This window comes from Oncorhynchus gorbuscha, linkage group LG05 (assembly GCF_021184085.1).
Source record: "Oncorhynchus gorbuscha isolate QuinsamMale2020 ecotype Even-year linkage group LG05, OgorEven_v1.0, whole genome shotgun sequence".
NCBI lineage: Eukaryota > Metazoa > Chordata > Actinopteri > Salmoniformes > Salmonidae > Oncorhynchus > Oncorhynchus gorbuscha.
In genome coordinates this window covers 24,122,062-24,141,090 of record NC_060177.1, presented here as the reverse complement: position 1 = coordinate 24,141,090, position 19,029 = coordinate 24,122,062, and the positions used below count along the sequence as shown (strand labels likewise).

The 19,029-nt window shown below is 44.0% G+C and overlaps 1 protein-coding gene and 1 pseudogene across 1 annotated transcript; both read left to right on the top strand.

The window, feature by feature from the left end:
- Window positions 1-35: 35 nt before the first annotated feature.
- Window positions 36-3,559, top strand: LOC124035047 (probable ribosome biogenesis protein RLP24). Its single transcript, XM_046348459.1, has 6 exons — window positions 36-199; window positions 626-739; window positions 850-922; window positions 2,696-2,759; window positions 3,015-3,100; window positions 3,248-3,559. The coding sequence occupies exons 1-6, from the start codon at window positions 119-121 to the stop codon at window positions 3,316-3,318; spliced, it is 489 nt and encodes a 162-aa protein (XP_046204415.1). The 5' UTR covers window positions 36-118; the 3' UTR covers window positions 3,319-3,559.
- Window positions 3,560-3,849: 290 nt separating this feature from the next.
- On the top strand, window positions 3,850-18,737 carry LOC124035709 (annotated as a pseudogene).
- The last annotated feature ends 292 nt before the right edge of the window (window positions 18,738-19,029 follow it).

Below are 19,029 nucleotides of genomic sequence, written 5' to 3'. Positions count from 1 at the left end.
TTAACGTAAAAATAAATGTATTTACCGGAAATAGTACATCGTAACTTCCTTTCAAATCCTGCCACTCGCATTCCACCACGGATAACACATGGGCAATAAATAATCAAGAGGTCTAACGATGCGAATTGAAAAATGTTACTTTTGCTCGGGACCTGTGTATCCCGGGCACGGTACGATGTTTGTGCGGAACGATTGCAAGGTGTGACTTTTCTTTTTGTGTCCTCCTTTCTGCTTTCACGGCTTCTATGCTAATATGCTAGGTGATTTTCTAACTTCCTGCTAGCTAGCTTGTTTTGTCAGCTGGGATGTTTTTTTTTCTTCCAAATCTGTAGCTACGTAACATAAGACAGTATAAGCCCGGGTGCCCAACTATACCAGATAACCTATTCGTTTTTTTTTTTACCTCTTAGCTATATTTCAACATTTTAGTGCAGTTTCTTAGCCAGCCAGGCCTGTTATTGTTGTGAAGTCTGTCTCACTCAGCAGTGGAGACATTGGCTTTGCTAAAGCTGTAGTAGTGTTGTTTCTCGTACATTGAGTGGGTCTCTCCATGAACAGACATGGAACAGTTCTTGTTGCTGCTACCATGTGTATAAATTAAATAATGACTCAAATGTATTCTCAGACGTTCAGGTTTTGTAAATCAAAATGCCTCAAAAACTTCAAGAAGAAACGTAACCCAAGAAAAACCAGATGGACCAAGGCTTTCAGGAAAGCGTCTGGCAAGGAATTGACAGTGGTGAGTTCCCACGTCCACCCATGCAAGATGTGAAATGGAATGTGATAAGATTGATAAACCATCATAGACGATTTGCCCTTGAGTCTCTTACTGATTTATTTCCAACACAGGATAACTGCCTGGAGTTCGAGAAGCGCAGAAATGTGGCTGTCAAATACCAGAGGGAATTGTGGAGCAAGACAGGTACTTGTTATGGCTAAAGTTCAGGAGTGTATTTATTAGTGCAAACAGTAGCAAAACATTTTGCAATGAAAACTAGTGTTTCCTACTGGGTAAGTCAGGGCTGTTTTCAGTACTTCTTACAACGGAAACTGTTTACCGTTTAAAAACCAAACAAAGGGAATGGAACCGGGAAGGACCTACCTAAATTTGTCCAATATAAATGATAGTTTTCGTTGCAAATCGTTTTCCACTTGGAGTGAACACAGACAAAACATTTTGCAACAGAATCGGGTGTAATCAATAAACCTCTAATGGGTGCCTCTACTTCGGTCTGTTTGGTTCTTACTAATTACAACCCTGCCCTCACTTTCATCTTTCAGTTGTTTTCATACACTATTCAGGTCAATTCTCACATGACAGGTTGATCATGCTCTCTGCACATTAAAAAAAAATATATATATATATATATAGATCACCTTTATTTAACCAGGTAGGCTAGTTGAGAATAAGTTCTCATTTACAACTGTGACCTGGCCAAGATGAAGCAAAGCAGTGCGACACAAACAACAGAGTTATACATGGAATAAACAAATAGTCAATAATACAGTAGAGAAAGTCTATATACAGTGTGCAAATGAGGTAGGATAAGGGGGTAAGGCAATAAATAAGCCATTGTGTCAATTATTTTCAGTATGGCAAATTAAACACTGGGGTGATGGATGTGCAGAAGATGAGTGTACAAGTAGAGATACTGGGGTGCAAAGGAGCAAAATAAATAACAATATGGTGATAATGGTAGTTGGATGGGCTATTTACAGATTGCTTATGTACAGTGATCTGGTGCTTAAAGCTAGTTAGGGAGATACGAATCCAGCTTCAGTGATTTTTTGCAGTTCGTTCCAGTCATTGGCAGCAGAGAACTGGAAGGAAAGGCGGCCGAAGGAGGAATTAGCTTTGGGGGTGACCAGTGAAATATACCTGCTGGAGTACATGCTGCGCGGGTGACCAGTGAGCTGAGATAAGGCAGGGCTTTACCGAGCAACGACTTATAGGTGACCTGGAGCCAGTGGGTTTGACGATGGATATGAAGCAAGGGCCAGCCAATGAAAGCATACAGGTCGCAGTGGTGGGTGGTATATGGGGCTTTGGTGACAAAACAGATAGCACTGTGATAGACTACATCCAATTATCTGAGTAGGGTGTTGGAGGCTATTTTGTAAATGACATTGCCAAGGTCAAGGGTTGGTAGGATAGTCAGTTTTACTAGGGTATGTTTGGCAGCATGACTGAAGGATGCTTTGTTGTGAAATAGGAAGCTGATTCTAGATTTAATTTTGGATTGGAGATGCTTAATATGAGTCTGGAAGGAGAGTTTACAGTCTAGCCAGACACCTAGGTATTTGTAGTTGTCCACATATTCTAAGTCAGAATTGTCCAGAGTAGTGATGCTGGACGGGTGGGTAGGTGTGGGCAGCGATCGGTTGAAGAGCATACATTTAGTTTTGCTTGCATTTAAGAGCAGTTGGAGGCCACGGAAGGAGAGTTGTATGGCATTGAAGCTCGTCTGGAGCTTAGTTAACAGTGTCCAAAGAAGAGCCAGAAGTATACAGAATGGTGTCGTCTGCGTAGAGGTGGATCAGAGTATCACCAGCAGCAAGAGCAATTTAAATGACACATGTTACTTATGGTGTGTATGTTACTTCTACAGCTACATCAAGACCGATGTAGCTAACTGCTAAGGTTTGTTAATAGCTTTGTTGATCTGTTAAATCCAACTAATTTTGCTATTTTCAGTGGAGGCAATGAGGAAGGTGGAAGGAATAAAGCGGAAACGACAGGCACAGTTCATCTTCAACAGGTGAGCCCTAGCTTTCCTCCCACAGATAAGAGCCTGGTTCAATTTGAAATTGTTGGCCACATGGGCCTTCCAACTTTATAATGATAATATTAGTATTCTGTCAAATCTGGTTGAGTGAGTCAAACTTTAATTACACAGTTCCTGCTTCATAACATTACTATGAGTTACAGGAAAATAACAAAGGCCAGTATCACCAAGTATTGGAGTCTGTTTTCAAATTGATTTTGCCATATTTTCTCTCCCTTTCTTGATCAGACTGAAGAAGGGCAAGCAGTTGGAAAAGGAGGAAGCCATCAACGAAGTGAAGAAGAACATTCACCTTATCAAAGCCCCACATGCAGGTGAGTTCACTGATTTCCCTTGTTGCTGTTTAGTATTTTATGTTGTGTTTGTATATCTATCTATATTAGGTGATGGCATTCCTTCCACTTTGAGTTTACATAAATGAAATATAGAATTTTGCTAATCAATTTGTTTTCCATGTGTAGGCAAAGCCAAGGTTCTGGAGGAGAAGATGGTGCAGAAGTTACAAGAAGATGTGGAAATGGGTGACGATTAGCAAGTCCTTATTGGGCCTCTGCTGAAATGGAGACCTACAAAACAACCACTGGCTCTATTCATAACATCCATAGACTATCCTTTACCAAACTCTGGACAACACAGTCAGGGAAGAAACAAGGAGACATAGAAGTGCAACCCAATGCAGTTGCGGAGTGCTAACACAATATTAAACACTTTTAAAATAATTTTGGAGAGTGTTGTCATATGTTGGATTTAATAAAGTCTTGTGTCCTGACAAATATTTGTTTTGTTATTCCTCCTGATATTATTCATCCACATGAACTTTGAAATGGCACATTGTCAAATGTGTTTGAAGTAAATTGCATTTATTGGGAGTTTTGGTGGAGACTTACTGAATTCCAGTACTTCAAGTACAGACATGGCACAGAGGGAATTGAATGGCAAGATAATTGTTTAGAAGTGAATTATGAGAAAGGAATGCATCAAACAGAAATCCTCATTGTTAAATCCGGCTAAATAGCGACGCCTAGCGGTTTCAGGAAATGTGCCGGTGCAGGTACGGAGCGAGCAAACGGAAGTGGCACGTTTTCTGTTTATGTGAGGCAACTATGGCAGAGAGCAGCCCTATAGTAAAGCGATGTGATTCTGCATGTGTATCTGCCGTGAGCATGGATGCTATCTCAGCTCTGACGGAGCTGGATGATCTGGAGCGAGTCTACCAGCAGCTCTGTACCGAGGAGGTGAGAATTCACCCAGCAGGCAGCTGTAGGGATGCAAAGATGTACCCCTAGACTGTTCGCATAGCTAGCTAAACCAGAAACATAATTCTCTGTCATAATATTCTATCTGCCTTATAAACTGGGTGGTTCAAGCTTTGAATGCTGATTGGCCGTATACTACCACGGGCATGACAAAATAAATGTTTACTAATTACGTTGGTAACCAGTTTATAATAGCAATAAGGCACCTCGGGGGTCTGTGGTATATGGCCAATATACCACGGCTACGGACAGTGTCCAGGTACTGCGTGCTTAAGAACAGCCCTTAGTCGTGGTATATTGGTTATATACCACACCTTCTCAGGCGTGTGAGAGAGAGAGACTTTGTGTGTTCATCTACCACAGAAAAAGGTGGAGACTGAGCTGGAGAAGTTGGTTGGGCAGCAGGGGAACATTGACACCAAGATGCTCGCTCTTCAAAGGATGGGGTAATTGTGTGTACTTTAGAGAGGGTGAGAGAAGTTTCACTGTCTATGAGTACATACCCTACATCCCAATAATCTAGAGAGGTTTCCTTTCCTTATCTCCTTTTCTTCATTTGCACTGGTGTGGAAGAGATGGACTCTGGGAAAAGTGATATCTGGTAGACATTCACCACTGTAATTTCAACAATTTCCGATCATTATAGATGAAGGAAAGGAGATTAGTTGTGGAAGCTACTGTAAACTATTGAGATAAATACCATGTCTAATCCAATATCAATTATCCTGTCACGTTGTCCCCCAGGCCCAACCTGCAGCTGATAGGAGGAGATGCCAGTCAGCTGTCTGGCATGATTACATTCACGTGCAGCCTGGCAGAGAATGTCAGCTGTAAAGTCCGCCAGCTAGACCTGGCAAAGGTACTGTCTACAGACACGCTATTTACACCCACATAGACTCACTCACAGAAAGCATGTTTCCATCCACAGTTTTTATGCGAGTGAAGTCATACCATATTTTTTTAAATCAGCTGTGATGGAAACAAGAGGTTTCGGTACAATTTTTAAAAATGCAAAAGATAATTTGTTCATTCGACATGGTGGATCTTTTTGTGTATGTAAAAAAAATAATGTAAGAAATGGCGGGGGAAATGCCTTTATGTGCTAATATTGACATATTTTTGTTTGTATTTATTATGGATCCCCATTGGCTGCTGCTGTGCCCTCAGGCCACGACTCTACTACCACATCTACAACACAAAATCCATGTGTATGTGTGTGTATAGTGCGTATGTTTTCATGTGTGTGTCTTCATGTGTCTGTCTCTTCACAGTCCCCGCTGTTCCATAAGGTGTGTTTTTATTTGTTTTTTAAATCAAATTTTACTGCTTGCATGAGTTACTTGATGTGGAATAGAGACCCTTGTAGTCATGGCTCTATGTAGTACTGTGCACCTCCCATAGTCTGTTCTGGTCTTGGGGACTGTGAAAAGACCTCTGGTGGCATGTCTTGTGGGGTATGTATGGGTGTCTAAGCTGTGTGCCAGTAGTTCAAATAGACAGTTCGATGCATTCAACATGTCTCAACACCTCTCATAAATACAAGCAGTGATGAAGTCAATCTCTCCTCCACTTTGAGCCAGGAGAAATTAACATGCATATTATTATTAATTAACATTAATTATTTATTATTATTATTATTAATGCATATTATTAATGTTAGTGTACATCCATGTGCCAGCCGTGCTACCCTGTTCTGAGCCAATTGCAGTTTTCCTAAGTCCCTCTTTGTGCACCTGACCACATGACTGAACAGTTCTTAACTGACTTGCCTAGTTAAATAAAGGTAACAGTCCAGGTGTGACAAAATTAGGTCCTGTAGAACCTGCCTTATTGATAGTGCTGTTAAGAAGACCGAGAAAAGCTTTATTATGGATATACTTCTCCCTATCTTAGCTACTGTTGTATCAATATGTTTTGACCTTTGACAGTTCTTAGGTAGCGGAATTACTTTTGCTTCCCTTCAGGCCTGAGGGCACACAATTTCTAGTACGCTTAAATTCAAGATGTGGCAATATCGTCCGCTATTATCCTCAGTAATCTTCCATCCAAGTTGTCAGATCCCAGTGGCTTGTCATTGTGATAGACAACAATCATTTTTATCACCTCTTCCACACTCACTCACTTTATGGAATACAAAGTTACAAGGCTTGTCTATAATACTTTGGTCAGATATACTTAGATGTGTAGTGTCAGCGTTTGTTGCTGGCATGTCATGCCTTAGTTTGCAAATCTTGCCAATAAAAAAAATAATTAAAGTAGTTGGTAATATCAGTGTGTTTTGAGATGACTTAGCCATCTGATTCAATGAATGATGGAGCTGAGTTTGCCCTTTTGCCCAACATTTCATTTAAAGTGCTCCAAAGCTTTTTACTACCATTCTTTGTAATTTATCTTTGTTTCATTGTGTAGTTTCTTCTTTTTTATTCAGTTTAGTCACCTGATTTATACATTTGCAGTCCGGTTGCCAATCGGTTGTGCAGCCAGTCTTATTTGTCATTCCTTTTGCCTCATCCCTTTCAACCATACAATTTTTAAATTCCTCATCAATCCACAGATATTTAACCGTTTTTACAGTCATTTTCTTAATGGGTGCATGCTTATTAGTAACTGGGATAGGCAATTTCATAAATGTGTCAAGTGCAGCATCTGGTTGCTCCTCATTACACACCACAGACAAACAAAAATATTATTTGCATCAACAACATAGGAATCACTACAAAAGTTGTGAACTATATTATGCCCAGACTTTGGTATTCTTAGATATGGCTACTATATTGTGATCACTACATCTGATGGATTTGGATACAGTTTTATTTGGATACAGTTTTAAAGCTAATTTCTGTAGCATTAGTAAAGATCAGTAAAGATCAATACATGTTGATGATTTCATTCCTGTGCTGTTCGTAACTACCCTGGTATGTTGACTGGTAACCTGAACCAGGTTGCAGGCACTAGTTACAGTTTAAGCTTTCTCTTGAGTGGGCAGCCTGATGAAAGCCAGTCAATATTTAAATCACTCAGAAAAGAAACCACTCTGTTGATATCACATACATTATCAAGCATTTCACCAATATTTTCCAGATACTGACTGCACTTGGTCTATAGCAGCTTTCCACCAGAATGAAATTATGTCAATTAGCCTGTCAGGAGCTTCTAAAGCCATGACATCATTTTTGGGAATTTTCCAAGCTGTTTAAAGGCACAGTCAATTTTGTGTATGTAAACTTCTGACCCACTGGAATTGTGATACAGTGAATTATAAGTTAAATAATCTGTCTGTTAACAATTGTTGGAAAGATTACTTGTGTCATGCACAAACTCGATGTCCTACCTGACTTGCCAAAACTATAGTTTGTTAACAAGAAATTTTTGGAGTGGTTGAAAAAGGAGTTTTAATGACTCCAACCTATGTGTATGTAAGCTAAGCAGTTGCTAGGGACTCTCCTGGAAGAAGCTAGCTAGCTTACAAAGAATAACAACAAAAAATATCTAGTTAACAGAAGAAAGGAAGACAAAATAAGGACAAAAGAAGGACAGAAGAAAAAGGAAAAGAAAGAGGACAACATAGTGAAACAGTCAGCACTTCTATTGCAACTTGTATTTCGTCGTCCTAACGTAGTCTACACTGCTATCTGCCCAGCAGCTAGCCAGCTAGCATACGTCCACCGTCTACCGAATAGCAGCACTGTAGAAACTATTACACTCAACTGAACGACTTGATTAGTGTAGTGTTAGCTAGCTACATAGTTGTCTTTGCTGTCTTCGTATCCAAGATAATTGTGTAGTTTAGAGCGTGTAGTCTTAGAGTGATTATCTTAATTTACTGAGGTTAGCTAGCCAGCTATTTGTCGTCCTTAACGTAGGAGACACTGCTAGCTAGCCAACAGCTAGCCAACGTCTACTGAATAGAACTTCCGCACTCAACAACCCGGTCGCATTCCGCTCGCTCCACAGGTAGTATCACATTTTTCATTTCATTTCATTACAGCACAACGGTTTGATTTGTTTGATCGTAGCTAGCTACATAGCTAGCTACATAGCCGTCTGTGTATCAAAGATAATTGTTGTCGTTCTTTTAACGCAACGTAACGTAATCAACACTGCTAGCTAGCCAGCTAGCCCCCGAATAGCAGCACTGTAGAAACTATTACACTCAACGGAACAACTTGATTAGTGTAGTGTCAACAACGCAGCCACTGCCAGCTAGCCTACAAAGTCAACAACGCAGCCACTGCCAGCTAGCCTACTTCAGCAGTACTGTATCATTTTAATCATTTTAGTCAATAAGATTCTTGCTACGTAAGCTTAACTTTCTGAACATTTGAGACGTGTAGTCCACTTGTCATTCCAATCTCCTTGCATTAGCGTAGCCTCTTCTGTAGCCTGTCAACTATGTGTCTGTCTATCCCTGTTCTCTCCTCTCTGCACAGACCATACAAACGCTCCACACCGCGTGGCCGCTGCCACCCTAATCTGGTGATCCCAGCGCGCACGACCCACGTGGAGTTCCAGGTCTCCGGTAGCCTCTGGAACTGCCGATCTGCAGCCAACAAGGCAGAGTTCATCTCAGCCTATGCCTCCCTCCAGTCCCTCGACTTCTTGGCACTGACAGAAACATGGATCACCACAGATAACACTGCTACTCCTACTGCTCTCTCTTCGTCCGCCCACGTGTTCTCGCACACCCCGAGAGCTTCTGGTCAGCGGGGTGGTGGCATCGGGATCCTTATCTCTCCCAAGTGGTCATTCTCTCTTTCTCCCCTTACCCATCTGTCTATCGCCTCCTTTGAATTTCATGCTGTCACAGTTACCAGCCCTTTCAAGCTTAACATCCTTATCATTTATCGCCCTCCAGGTCCCCTCGGAGAGTTCATCAATGAGCTTGATGCCTTGATAAGCTCCTTTCCTGAGGATGGCTCACCTCTCACAGTTCTGGGCGACTTTAACCTCCCCACGTCTACCTTTGACTCATTCCTCTCTGCCTCCTTCTTTCCACTCCTCTCCTCTTTTGACCTCACCCTCTCACCTTCCCCCCTACTCACAAGGCAGGCAATACGCTCGACCTCATCTTTACTAGATGCTGTTTTTCCACTAACCTCATTGCAACTCCCCTCCAAGTCTCCGACCACTACCTTGTATCCTTTTCCCTCTCGCTCTCATCCAACACTTCCCACACTGCCCCTACTCGGATGGTATCGCGCCGTCCCAACCTTCGCTCTCTCTCCCCCGCTACTCTCTCCTCTTCCATCCTATCATCTCTTCCCTCTGCTCAAACCTTCTCCAACCTATCTCCTGATTCTGCCTCCTCAACCCTCCTCTCCTCCCTTTCTGCATCCTTTGACTCTCTATGTCCCCTATCTTCCAGGCCGGCTCGGTCCTCCCCTCCCGCTCCGTGGCTTGACGACTCATTGCGAGCTCACAGAACAGGGCTCCGGGCAGCCGAGCGGAAATGGAGGAAAACTCGCCTCCCTGCGGACCTGGCATCCTTTCACTCCCTCCTCTCTACATTTTCCTCCTCTGTCTCTGCTGCTAAAGCCACTTTCTACCACTCTAAATTCCAAGCATCTGCCTCTAACCCTAGGAAGCTCTTTGCCACCTTCTCCTCCCTCCTGAATCCTCCTCCCCCTCCCCCCCTCCTCCCTCTCTGCAGATGACTTCGTCAACCATTTTGAAAAGAAGGTCGACGACATCCGATCCTCGTTTGCTAAGTCAAACGACACCGCTGGTTCTGCTCACAGTGCCCTACCCTGTGCTCTGACCTCTTTCTCCCCTCTCTCTCCAGATGAAATCTCGCGTCTTGTGACGGCCGGCCGCCCAACAACCTGCCCGCTTGACCCTATCCCCTCCTCTCTTCTCCAGACCATTTCCGGAGACCTTCTCCTTACCTCACCTCGCTCATCAACTTATCCCTGACCGCTGGCTACGTCCCTTCCGTCTTCAAGAGAGCGAGAGTTGCACCCCTTCTGAAAAAACCTACACTCGATCCCTCCGATGTCAACAACTACAGACCAGTATCCCTTCTTTCTTTTCTCTCCAAAACTCTTGAACGTGCCGTCCTTGGTCAGCTCTCCCGCTATCTCTCTCAGAATGACCTTCTTGATCCAAATCAGTCAGGTTTCAAGACTAGTCATTCAACTGAGACTGCTCTTCTCTGTATCACGGAGGCGCTCCGCACCGCTAAAGCTAACTCTCTCTCCTCTGCTCTCATCCTTCTAGACCTATCGGCTGCCTTCGATACTGTGAACCATCAGATCCTCCTCTCCACCCTCTCCGAGTTGGGCATCTCCGGCGTGGCCCACGCTTGGATTGCGTCCTACCTGACAGGTCGCTCCTACCAGGTGGCGTGGCGAGAATCTGTCTCCTCACCATGCGCTCTCACCACTGGTGTCCCCAGGGCTCTGTTCTAGGCCCTCTCCTATTCTCGCTATACACCAAGTCACTTGGCTCTGTCATAACCTCACATGGTCTCTCCTATCATTGCTATGCAGACGACACACAATTAATCTTCTCTTTTCCCCCTTCTGATGACCAGGTGGCGAATCGCATCTCTGCATGTCTGGCAGACATATCAGTGTGGATGACGGATCACCACCTCAAGCTGAACTTCGGCAAGACGGAGCTGCTCTTCCTCCCGGGGAAGGACTGCCCGTTCCATGATCTCGCCATCACGGTTGACAACTCCATTGTGTCCTCCTCCCAGAGCGCTAAGAACCTTGGCGTGATCCTGGACAACACCCTGTCGTTCTCAACTAACATCAAGGCGGTGGCCCGTTCCTGTAGGTTCATGCTCTACAACATCCGCAGAGTACGACCTTGCCTCACACAGGAAGCGGCACAGGTCCTAATCCAGGCACTTGTCATCTCCCGTCTGGATTACTGCAACTCGCTGTTGGCTGGGCTCCCTGCCTGTGCCATTAAACCCCTACAACTCATCCAGAACGCCGCAGCCCGTCTGGTGTTCAACCTTCCCAAGTTCTCTCACGTCACCCCGCTCCTCCACTCTCTCCACTGGCTTCAGTTGAAGCTCGCATCCGCTACAAGACCATGGTGCTTGCCTACGGAGCTGTGAGGGGAACGGCACCTCAGTACCTCCAGGCTCTGATCAGGCCCTACACCCAAATAAGGGCACTGCGTTCATCCACCTCTGGCCTGCTCGCCTCCCTACCACTGAGGAAGTACAGTTCCCGCTCAGCCCAGTCAAAACTGTTCGCTGCTCTGGCTCCCCAATGGTGGAACAAACTCCCTCACGACGCCAGGACAGCGGAATCAATCACCACCTTCCGGAGACACCTGAAACCCCACCTCTTTAAGGAATACCTAGGATAGGATAAAGTAATCCTTCTCACCCCCCCTTAAAATATGTAGATGCACTATTGTAAAGTGGCTGTTCCACTGGATGTCATAAGGTGAATGCACCAATTTGTAAGTCGCTCTGGATAAGAGCGTCTGCTAAATGACTTAAATGTAATGTAAATGTAAACTTCCGACTTCAACTGTAAGTTCTGATGAACTTCACAGGGTGATGAAAGTGCATGGTGGAGAGCTTGATGCTCCTTTCCAATAAATATTGAGGTTCTTATTCTGGTGACATGATGATCGATGCTTAACTGCTATTTGACTGATAAAAATATTCTCTATCTTATCCAAAATAATCTCATGTAGACTAGCCTAGATGTATTTGCAAACTGTTGGCTAGAGCGCACGTGCCAAGACCAGAGTGTGCACGTTTGCTATTTAACGCAACAGTTTTTGTGACAAAACTAGTTGTAAATGCGATGGAAACACATTGAACTTTTTTCCCATTTTTTTCAGTGCATGACAACTTAAGCGAAAATGTACATTTTGTGTGCACTACATTACCACGCACTGATTTTTATCCGCAATAAATCAGTTTCCCACGGGTGGGGAAATGCATATATCTTCTTAATGCAGATTTTTGAACATTCGAATCGAAATCTGTCGGCAATTGGATGGAAACCTAGCTAATCACACACTTACTGTATGTGTGTACACAAATCAGCATTATAGGCTGTTAACCGAGGGATTAGGATATAAAATGATGTTCCTATCAACTCCAGTAAGTGATATAATGGCACACTGTTTGTATGTGTGTTAACAGACCCGGCTTTATAAGGTTATCCAGCGGGCTGATGACATCCTGGACCTGAAGTTCTGTACAGACGGCGTTCAGACGGCGCTACACAACGAGGACTATGAACAGGCTGCCGCCCACATCCACCGCTACCTTTCTCTCGACCAATCAGTCATTGAGCTAAGTCGCCAAGGAGAAGAGAGTAAGGCCCCTATGTTCCACCACAACTCACAACTAGGGTTGTAAAATTACGGGAACTTTTAATAATTTCCTTGATTTTCCAGAAAACTGGGTTGGAATGAGTTGAAAATCCAGAATCCTCCAAACAGGATTTCTGGAAATCCAGGCAATTCATTGAAAGTTCCCGTCATTGCAACTCTACTCACATCACACTTGCTGATAGTGCAGGGGTGGGTAATCATTTTGTATCGAGGGCCGCATCGGGATTTCTAAATTCAACCGAGGGCTGCAGTTGTTTTGGGATCGATTTTGTTTTGTCAAAATAAATTATTATTAGTTATTTAAAAATCGAAAGGTCCATTATCATTTCTAACATACTTTCTATCTGGTTCTAGACGTTCATATTTTGTAGGGATGCACCGATGTGGGATTTTTTTCTTTCTATGTTCATAAGAGTAATAAGAAAATATGTCAAATGACTTGAATATGGGAAAGGTGTAGAACATTTTTTTATTTGGATCACAAAGTTACTGAAAAGCATTGGAGAGTTCAGGAAATTTGGGAAGCACATCAGGTAATGTGCAGAAAGTAAGATCTGCATTGCTTTCAGTTTTTGTCACAGTCCCTTCTAACGTGTTCTGTGCGGTCTTTGATACTATTTTCTGCTCAGGCAGTGCTGTGGACGCTAGCCTTGCCATGCTTCAAGTGACAGAGCAGCAATTGAAAGTCCTGGTTGTGGAGAGACTGGATGAGGCTGTTACCAGGGGTGATCTGGCGCAGGTGGAAAGATTCTTTAAAATCTTCCCTCTGCTTGACCTCCACGATCAAGGCCTGGCTCGCTTTGGCCAGTACCTCTGCAGCCAAGTGAGTGGGGTTGTCCATGCAATAGTGTGTGTGTGAGCGTTAATGCTTGTCCATTTTGTTTATCTTCGCAGACATCTTTTTCTCTCTCAGCTGTCCTCTAAAGCAGATGAGAACCTGCTCTTGGCTGTGGGAGGAGAGCTGGGAGAGAGGAGAGCTGCCCTGGTCTTTGCTGACACCCTGACTCTGCTGCTGGAGGGTGAGGGACTGACCATAATGATGATGTCTTTTTAGACATGTCTGTAAACGTGTTGGTTTGTGTGTATGTATAGGAAAATAGAATTGGTGGAAAATATTTAGTGTGTTTTTCAGGCATAGCTCGTGTTGTGGAGACCCACCAGCCCATCGTAGAGACGTACTACGGTCCAGGCTACCTGTATACTCTCATCACTCACCTGCAGCAGGAGTGTGACCGACAGGCCCAGAAAGTAGTTGACAAGTTCATCCAACAGAGAGACTACCACAACAAGGTCTGTGTGTCGATTGCATTCAATTCATTAGATCTTTCAATTACAGAGTAAAGTAAGAAAGTGTTATTAAATTGAATATCTCTGCTTGCAGTTTCAAGTCGTCCAGAGCAGCATGATGAAGAGTGTGCCCACTGAGAGGATTGAACCCAGGTCAGTGTGACAGTTCAGCCCACTTTATTTCAACAGCATTACTCAATGTCATCTTTTGGTGTAGAGGACAATGCATGTGTACTATGCATATTTATGTTGCGTTTCACCTGTGTTTCACCTGTGTGTGTAGGGAGCTGGATCCTGTATTACTGGAAGTCATGCTGATGAATGCCAGGTCGGAGCTTTACTTAAGATTCCTGCGCCGTCGCATGAAGGACGACTTTGAGGTTGGGGATGCTACAGCAACACCTGGCATCGTCCAAGGTAAGACACCCAGCACACACACACACTCAACGTACACACTTATAAAACCCTGTACACACGTTGTTGACTGTGTTAGTAAGTTTGGTTGTCTTTGTTTCTTGCTACAGAGCACAAGCATAATGTGGAGAAACTGCTGAAACACTGCATGCTGGGCCAGCTCATGCAGGAGCTGATTGGCTACTACATTCCAATGGAGGAGTACTACATGAGGGGGACCGTCAGCAAGGTTAGCCACCACTTCTAACTATACAGCAGGGATTTCATTTATCCCTGAATCAGCCCATCATTAGAAGTAAAATAATGAAAACCAGCAATTCTGTCGACCTCAAACCCTGATTTGATTACCATTGATACACAGTATACATATGTAACCACACAATAGTAATAATGATTACATTAATTCCCTTTGCCCATCTCTTCTTAGGCTGTAGCAATGGATACATATGAGAAGGGTCAGCTGACATCCAGCATGGTGGATGACTGTTTCTACATTGTGAAGAAGTGCATCAGCAGATCTCTGTCCAGCTCCAGCATTGACTGCCTGTGTGCCATGATCAACCACTCAACCTCAGTGCTGGAGTCTGACTTCAGGTAGACAGTAGTAGACACACAATCAATCATTTGAACGCTCATTTGAATCTCCTCCTAGCTCTCACACCTTCCTTTTTCTCTCCATCTTCCACCAACCCATGCTTCTCCCTCCCACCTTCTCTCTGTCTCGCTCAGGGAGATGTTGTATAATAAGCTGAGGCAGGGCTTCCCTGCGACCACGCTACAGGACATCCAGCGTGGGGTGAGCAGTGCAGTGAGTCTGATGCAGAGCAGCCTGCAGCAGGGCAAATTCAACCAACAAAATTCAACAACAACAGCGCAGAGGTCGCCAAGGCTGCCTTCCTGGTGAGGGACTTGACAAACACTGACCGACACACACAAACACTGACCGACACACACAAACACTTACCGCCAAACTGAGCATTGAAAGCACAGAAAATGCCGTGGCATCGTTCCTGGTAAGAAACAGACACAGTCTAAAACACAAACTGGTCACAGAGAGCACACTAAGGCAGCATTCCTGATGATAAACACGGAACAGACAACAGACACATAAATTCACTCACACCCATCTTTCTTTCGATCCCAGGTGACTCTGAATAATGTGGAGGTGTGTAGCGAGAACATCACCACTCTGAAGAGGAACCTGGAGGTGCTATAGAGTAACATTTCAGTAAGACACACTATGTGTAGTATACCACAGATAATGACGTTTTCCTCTCTCTCTCTTTCTCAGAGTGATTGCTCCAAGTTGTTCACTCAGGGGGCGGGATCAGGAGAGCAAGCTAAGATTGACAGCTGTCTGTCAGACATGGTCAACACATCCAGCAAGTTCAAGGATCTCTTGCAGGTTGGAGGATGCAGAAGTATACTCAGATCAGAGAGACACATGATCTGCCTCTGTGCAGTTGTGTTAAGGGGGTCTTTGACCTCATTTTGCAAGTAATACTAGTAACAGTAGTAGTACTAGCAGCAACATTTATTTGTAAGTCACAGTGATAAACTGAATTGTGTACCAGTTTACATGCATAGACAATATACAACTACAAAACGTCACCTGTGTGTCTAATCTGTATGGAGTAGAACTAACTCAGTTGTGACCCTCAGGAGGGCCTGACGGAGCTGAACACCACAGCCATTAAGCCTCAGGTCAAACCGTGGATCAGCAGCTTCCTGTCCATCTCACACAACATAGAGGAGGTACAAAAACACACACACTAGGCCACACCCTTTCCTCCCCAGTGTGTGACTGTACTGTTTTCTTGTGCAGTAGGAGTTTAATGAGTACGAGGCCAACGACCCCTGGGTCCAGCAGCTCATCGTCAACCTCGAGTAGCTCATGGCAGAGTTCAAGGTAACCATGGTTCTGCTTAGCTTCAGGAATAAATATCTTACATTAGCATTTTAGAAACTATTTATTTTCTCTTCTCCCCCTCTTTATAATCTCTCTGTCTTGTTCTCTCAGGCGGGGCTCTCTTCAGTTATCTATGACACACTGACCAGCCTCATGACCAGTTTGGTCTCCATGGAGATGGAGAAGACCGTCCTGAAGTGCACCTTCAGCAGGGTGAGATATCCCAAGCCTGGCCACAAGGTGGCATCACACCTACCGCATGCACATCTGTGGTGTAATGATGAGGCCCTCTTTTAATGTTTTATTTATGATTCCAGAAGGATGGTAGATGAAGCTTCTTTCCCCTTGGCATCTGCCTCTTTAGACGGTGTGTGTGCTGTAATTTAGTGCAAGGATACTAAAGCATTTTATTGCAGGCCACGTATCCCCTCTTTCTTTTTCTGGGATGTTCTCTGTTTGATCCTTTGATCATTTTTGATGTGGTCTTTGTTTAAATATTTAATTGCTGGTCTGGACACCTTTTTTTCAGTTTCATGCTCTTGATTTGAACCCCTTATTGCACCTGTCTCTTAGCTGGGAGGGCTTCAGTTTGATAAGGAGCTGCGTTCTCTGGTAGCCTACCTCACTACTGTCACCACCTGGACTATTAGGGACAAGTTTGCCCGGCTGACTCAGATGGCCACCATCCTTAACCTGGAGCGGGTAATCTGCAGTATACACACTCACACATTTCTCAACCCACAAGCAATCCTCAACCCAGACACAATCACATAGATGGGGCCACATTGTTTGTTGAGCTCCTAGACAGGATTGTGTCGAGTCACAGATCTGAGGAAGGGTACCAAAATATTTCTGCAGATTTTAAGGTCCACAAGAACACAGTGGCCTCCATCATTCTTAATTGGAAGAAGTTTGGAACCACCAAGTCTCTTCCTCGAGCTGGCCTTCCGGCCAAACTGAGCAATCAGGGGTTAAGGGTCTTGGTCAGGGAGGTAATCAAAAACCCAATGGTCAGTTCCTCTGTGGAGATGGGAGAACCTTCCAGAAGGAAAACCATCTCTGTAGCACTTCACCAATCAGTCCTTTATGGTAGAGTGGCAAGACGGAAGCCACTCCTCAGTAAAAGGCACATGACAGGCCACTTGGAGTTTCCCGAAAGACACCTAAAGGACTCCCAGGCCATGATAAACAAGATTCTCTGGTCTGATAAAAAAAGATTGAACTCTTTGGCCTGAATGCCAAGTATCACGTCTGGAGTAAACCTGGAACCATCCCTACGTGAAGCATGTGGGAATGTTTTTCAGCGGCAGGGACTGGGAGACTAGTCGGGATCGAGGGAAAGATGAACGAAGCAAAGTACAGAGAGATCCTTGATGAAAACCTGCTCCAGAGTGCTCAGGACTTCAGACTGGGGAGAAGGTTAATATTCCAACAGGACAACGACCCTGAGCACACAGCCAAGACAACGCAGCAGTGGCTTTGGGACAAGTCTCTGAATGTCCTTGTGGCTCAGCCAGAGCCCGGTCTTAAACTCGATCGAACATCTCTGGCGAGACTTGAGAAGTTCTGTGCAGCGACGCTCCCCATCCAACCTGACAGAGCTTGAGAAGATCTGCAGAGAATAATGGGAGAAACTCCACAAATACAGGTGTGCCAAGCTTGTAGTGTCATATCCAAGAAGACTTGAGGCTGTAATCGCTGCCAACAAAGTACTGAGTAAAGGGTCTGAATACTTATCTAAATGTATTATTTCAGTTTTTTATTTTTAATAAACCTGTTTTTGCTTTGTCATTATGGGGTATTGTGTGTGTGTAGATTGATGAGGGGGGAAACTATTTAATCCATTTTAGAATAAATCTGTAACGTAACAAAATGTGGAAAAAGTCGAGGTCTAAATACTTTCCGAATTCACTCTATTTACCACTGACCTCTCATTTTGTACTTTCATGTCTCTGTATACACAGGCCTGTTCTCAGAACTGTGTATGCTTTTGTGTTTCTCAGTAACAGAGACCATGGATTACTGGGGCCCGAACTCTGGTCCTCTAACGTGGCGTCTGACCCCTGCGGAGGTCCGGCAGGTTCTGGCGCTCCGCATTGATTTCCGCAGTGAGGACATCAAGAGGCTCGCCTCTAACTCTGCTACCCAGAGACTGTGCTGGGGTGGCAGGGTAGCCTAGTGGTTAGAGCATTGGACTAGTAACCGAAAGGTTGCAAGTTCAAGTCCCCGAGCTGACAAGGTACAAAATCTGTCGTTCTGCCACTGAACAGGCAGTTAACCCACTGTTCCTAGGCAGTCATTGAAAATAAGAATTTGTTCTTAACTGACTTGCCTAGTAAAATAAAGGTAAAATTATTTTTTTATTTTTTTAAACATGTTACATGGGACTAGACTCATGCTGATTGGTCTTTGAGGAAAAAGAGGAATGTGCAGATGGATCCCCTGAGAGGAAGTCCCTGCTGCTTCTGACCTCTGCTGGCCTCATAGGAGGAGGAAGAGGTTGCCCCTTAAGTACAGATACAGGGATAGATATTTGTTTAACCCCCAAATGGTTGCAGTTAGGTTTGAGGGTAGTGAGATCTGATCCTAGATCTGTAGTTAATGCTACTTCTAATTCTAGCGGCCTCATACAGCCAATCAAGGCTAGGAGTAACAGCTGTAATGGAACTATGGGATTGTGGAACAGTGGGATTATGGATTTGAGCCTTTTGGCTTGGATTAATAAATATTATGTAACATATTAAATGTAAAATATTAAAGTGTTCTCTCGAAGATGTCTTTTTTTGTCATTAATTTATATTGAAAGCCCAGCCCTTTAACGGAATCCATCATATTGAAACGGGGCACGCAGGGACAGATGAGTGCTATACTCTCTGGCGGAGAGGATCTCGCCTATGTTTTCTGACACTGAAATGACCCAGTAATGAACATCGCATCCATCAAACTAACAGAACCAGGTCAGACGGCTGATCTAGACTCATCATTCAATATATAAATAACACATTTTAATTGATGACAGTCTAATCTAGAAGATCGACCACTATCTTAGAAAATGGAATTCTGT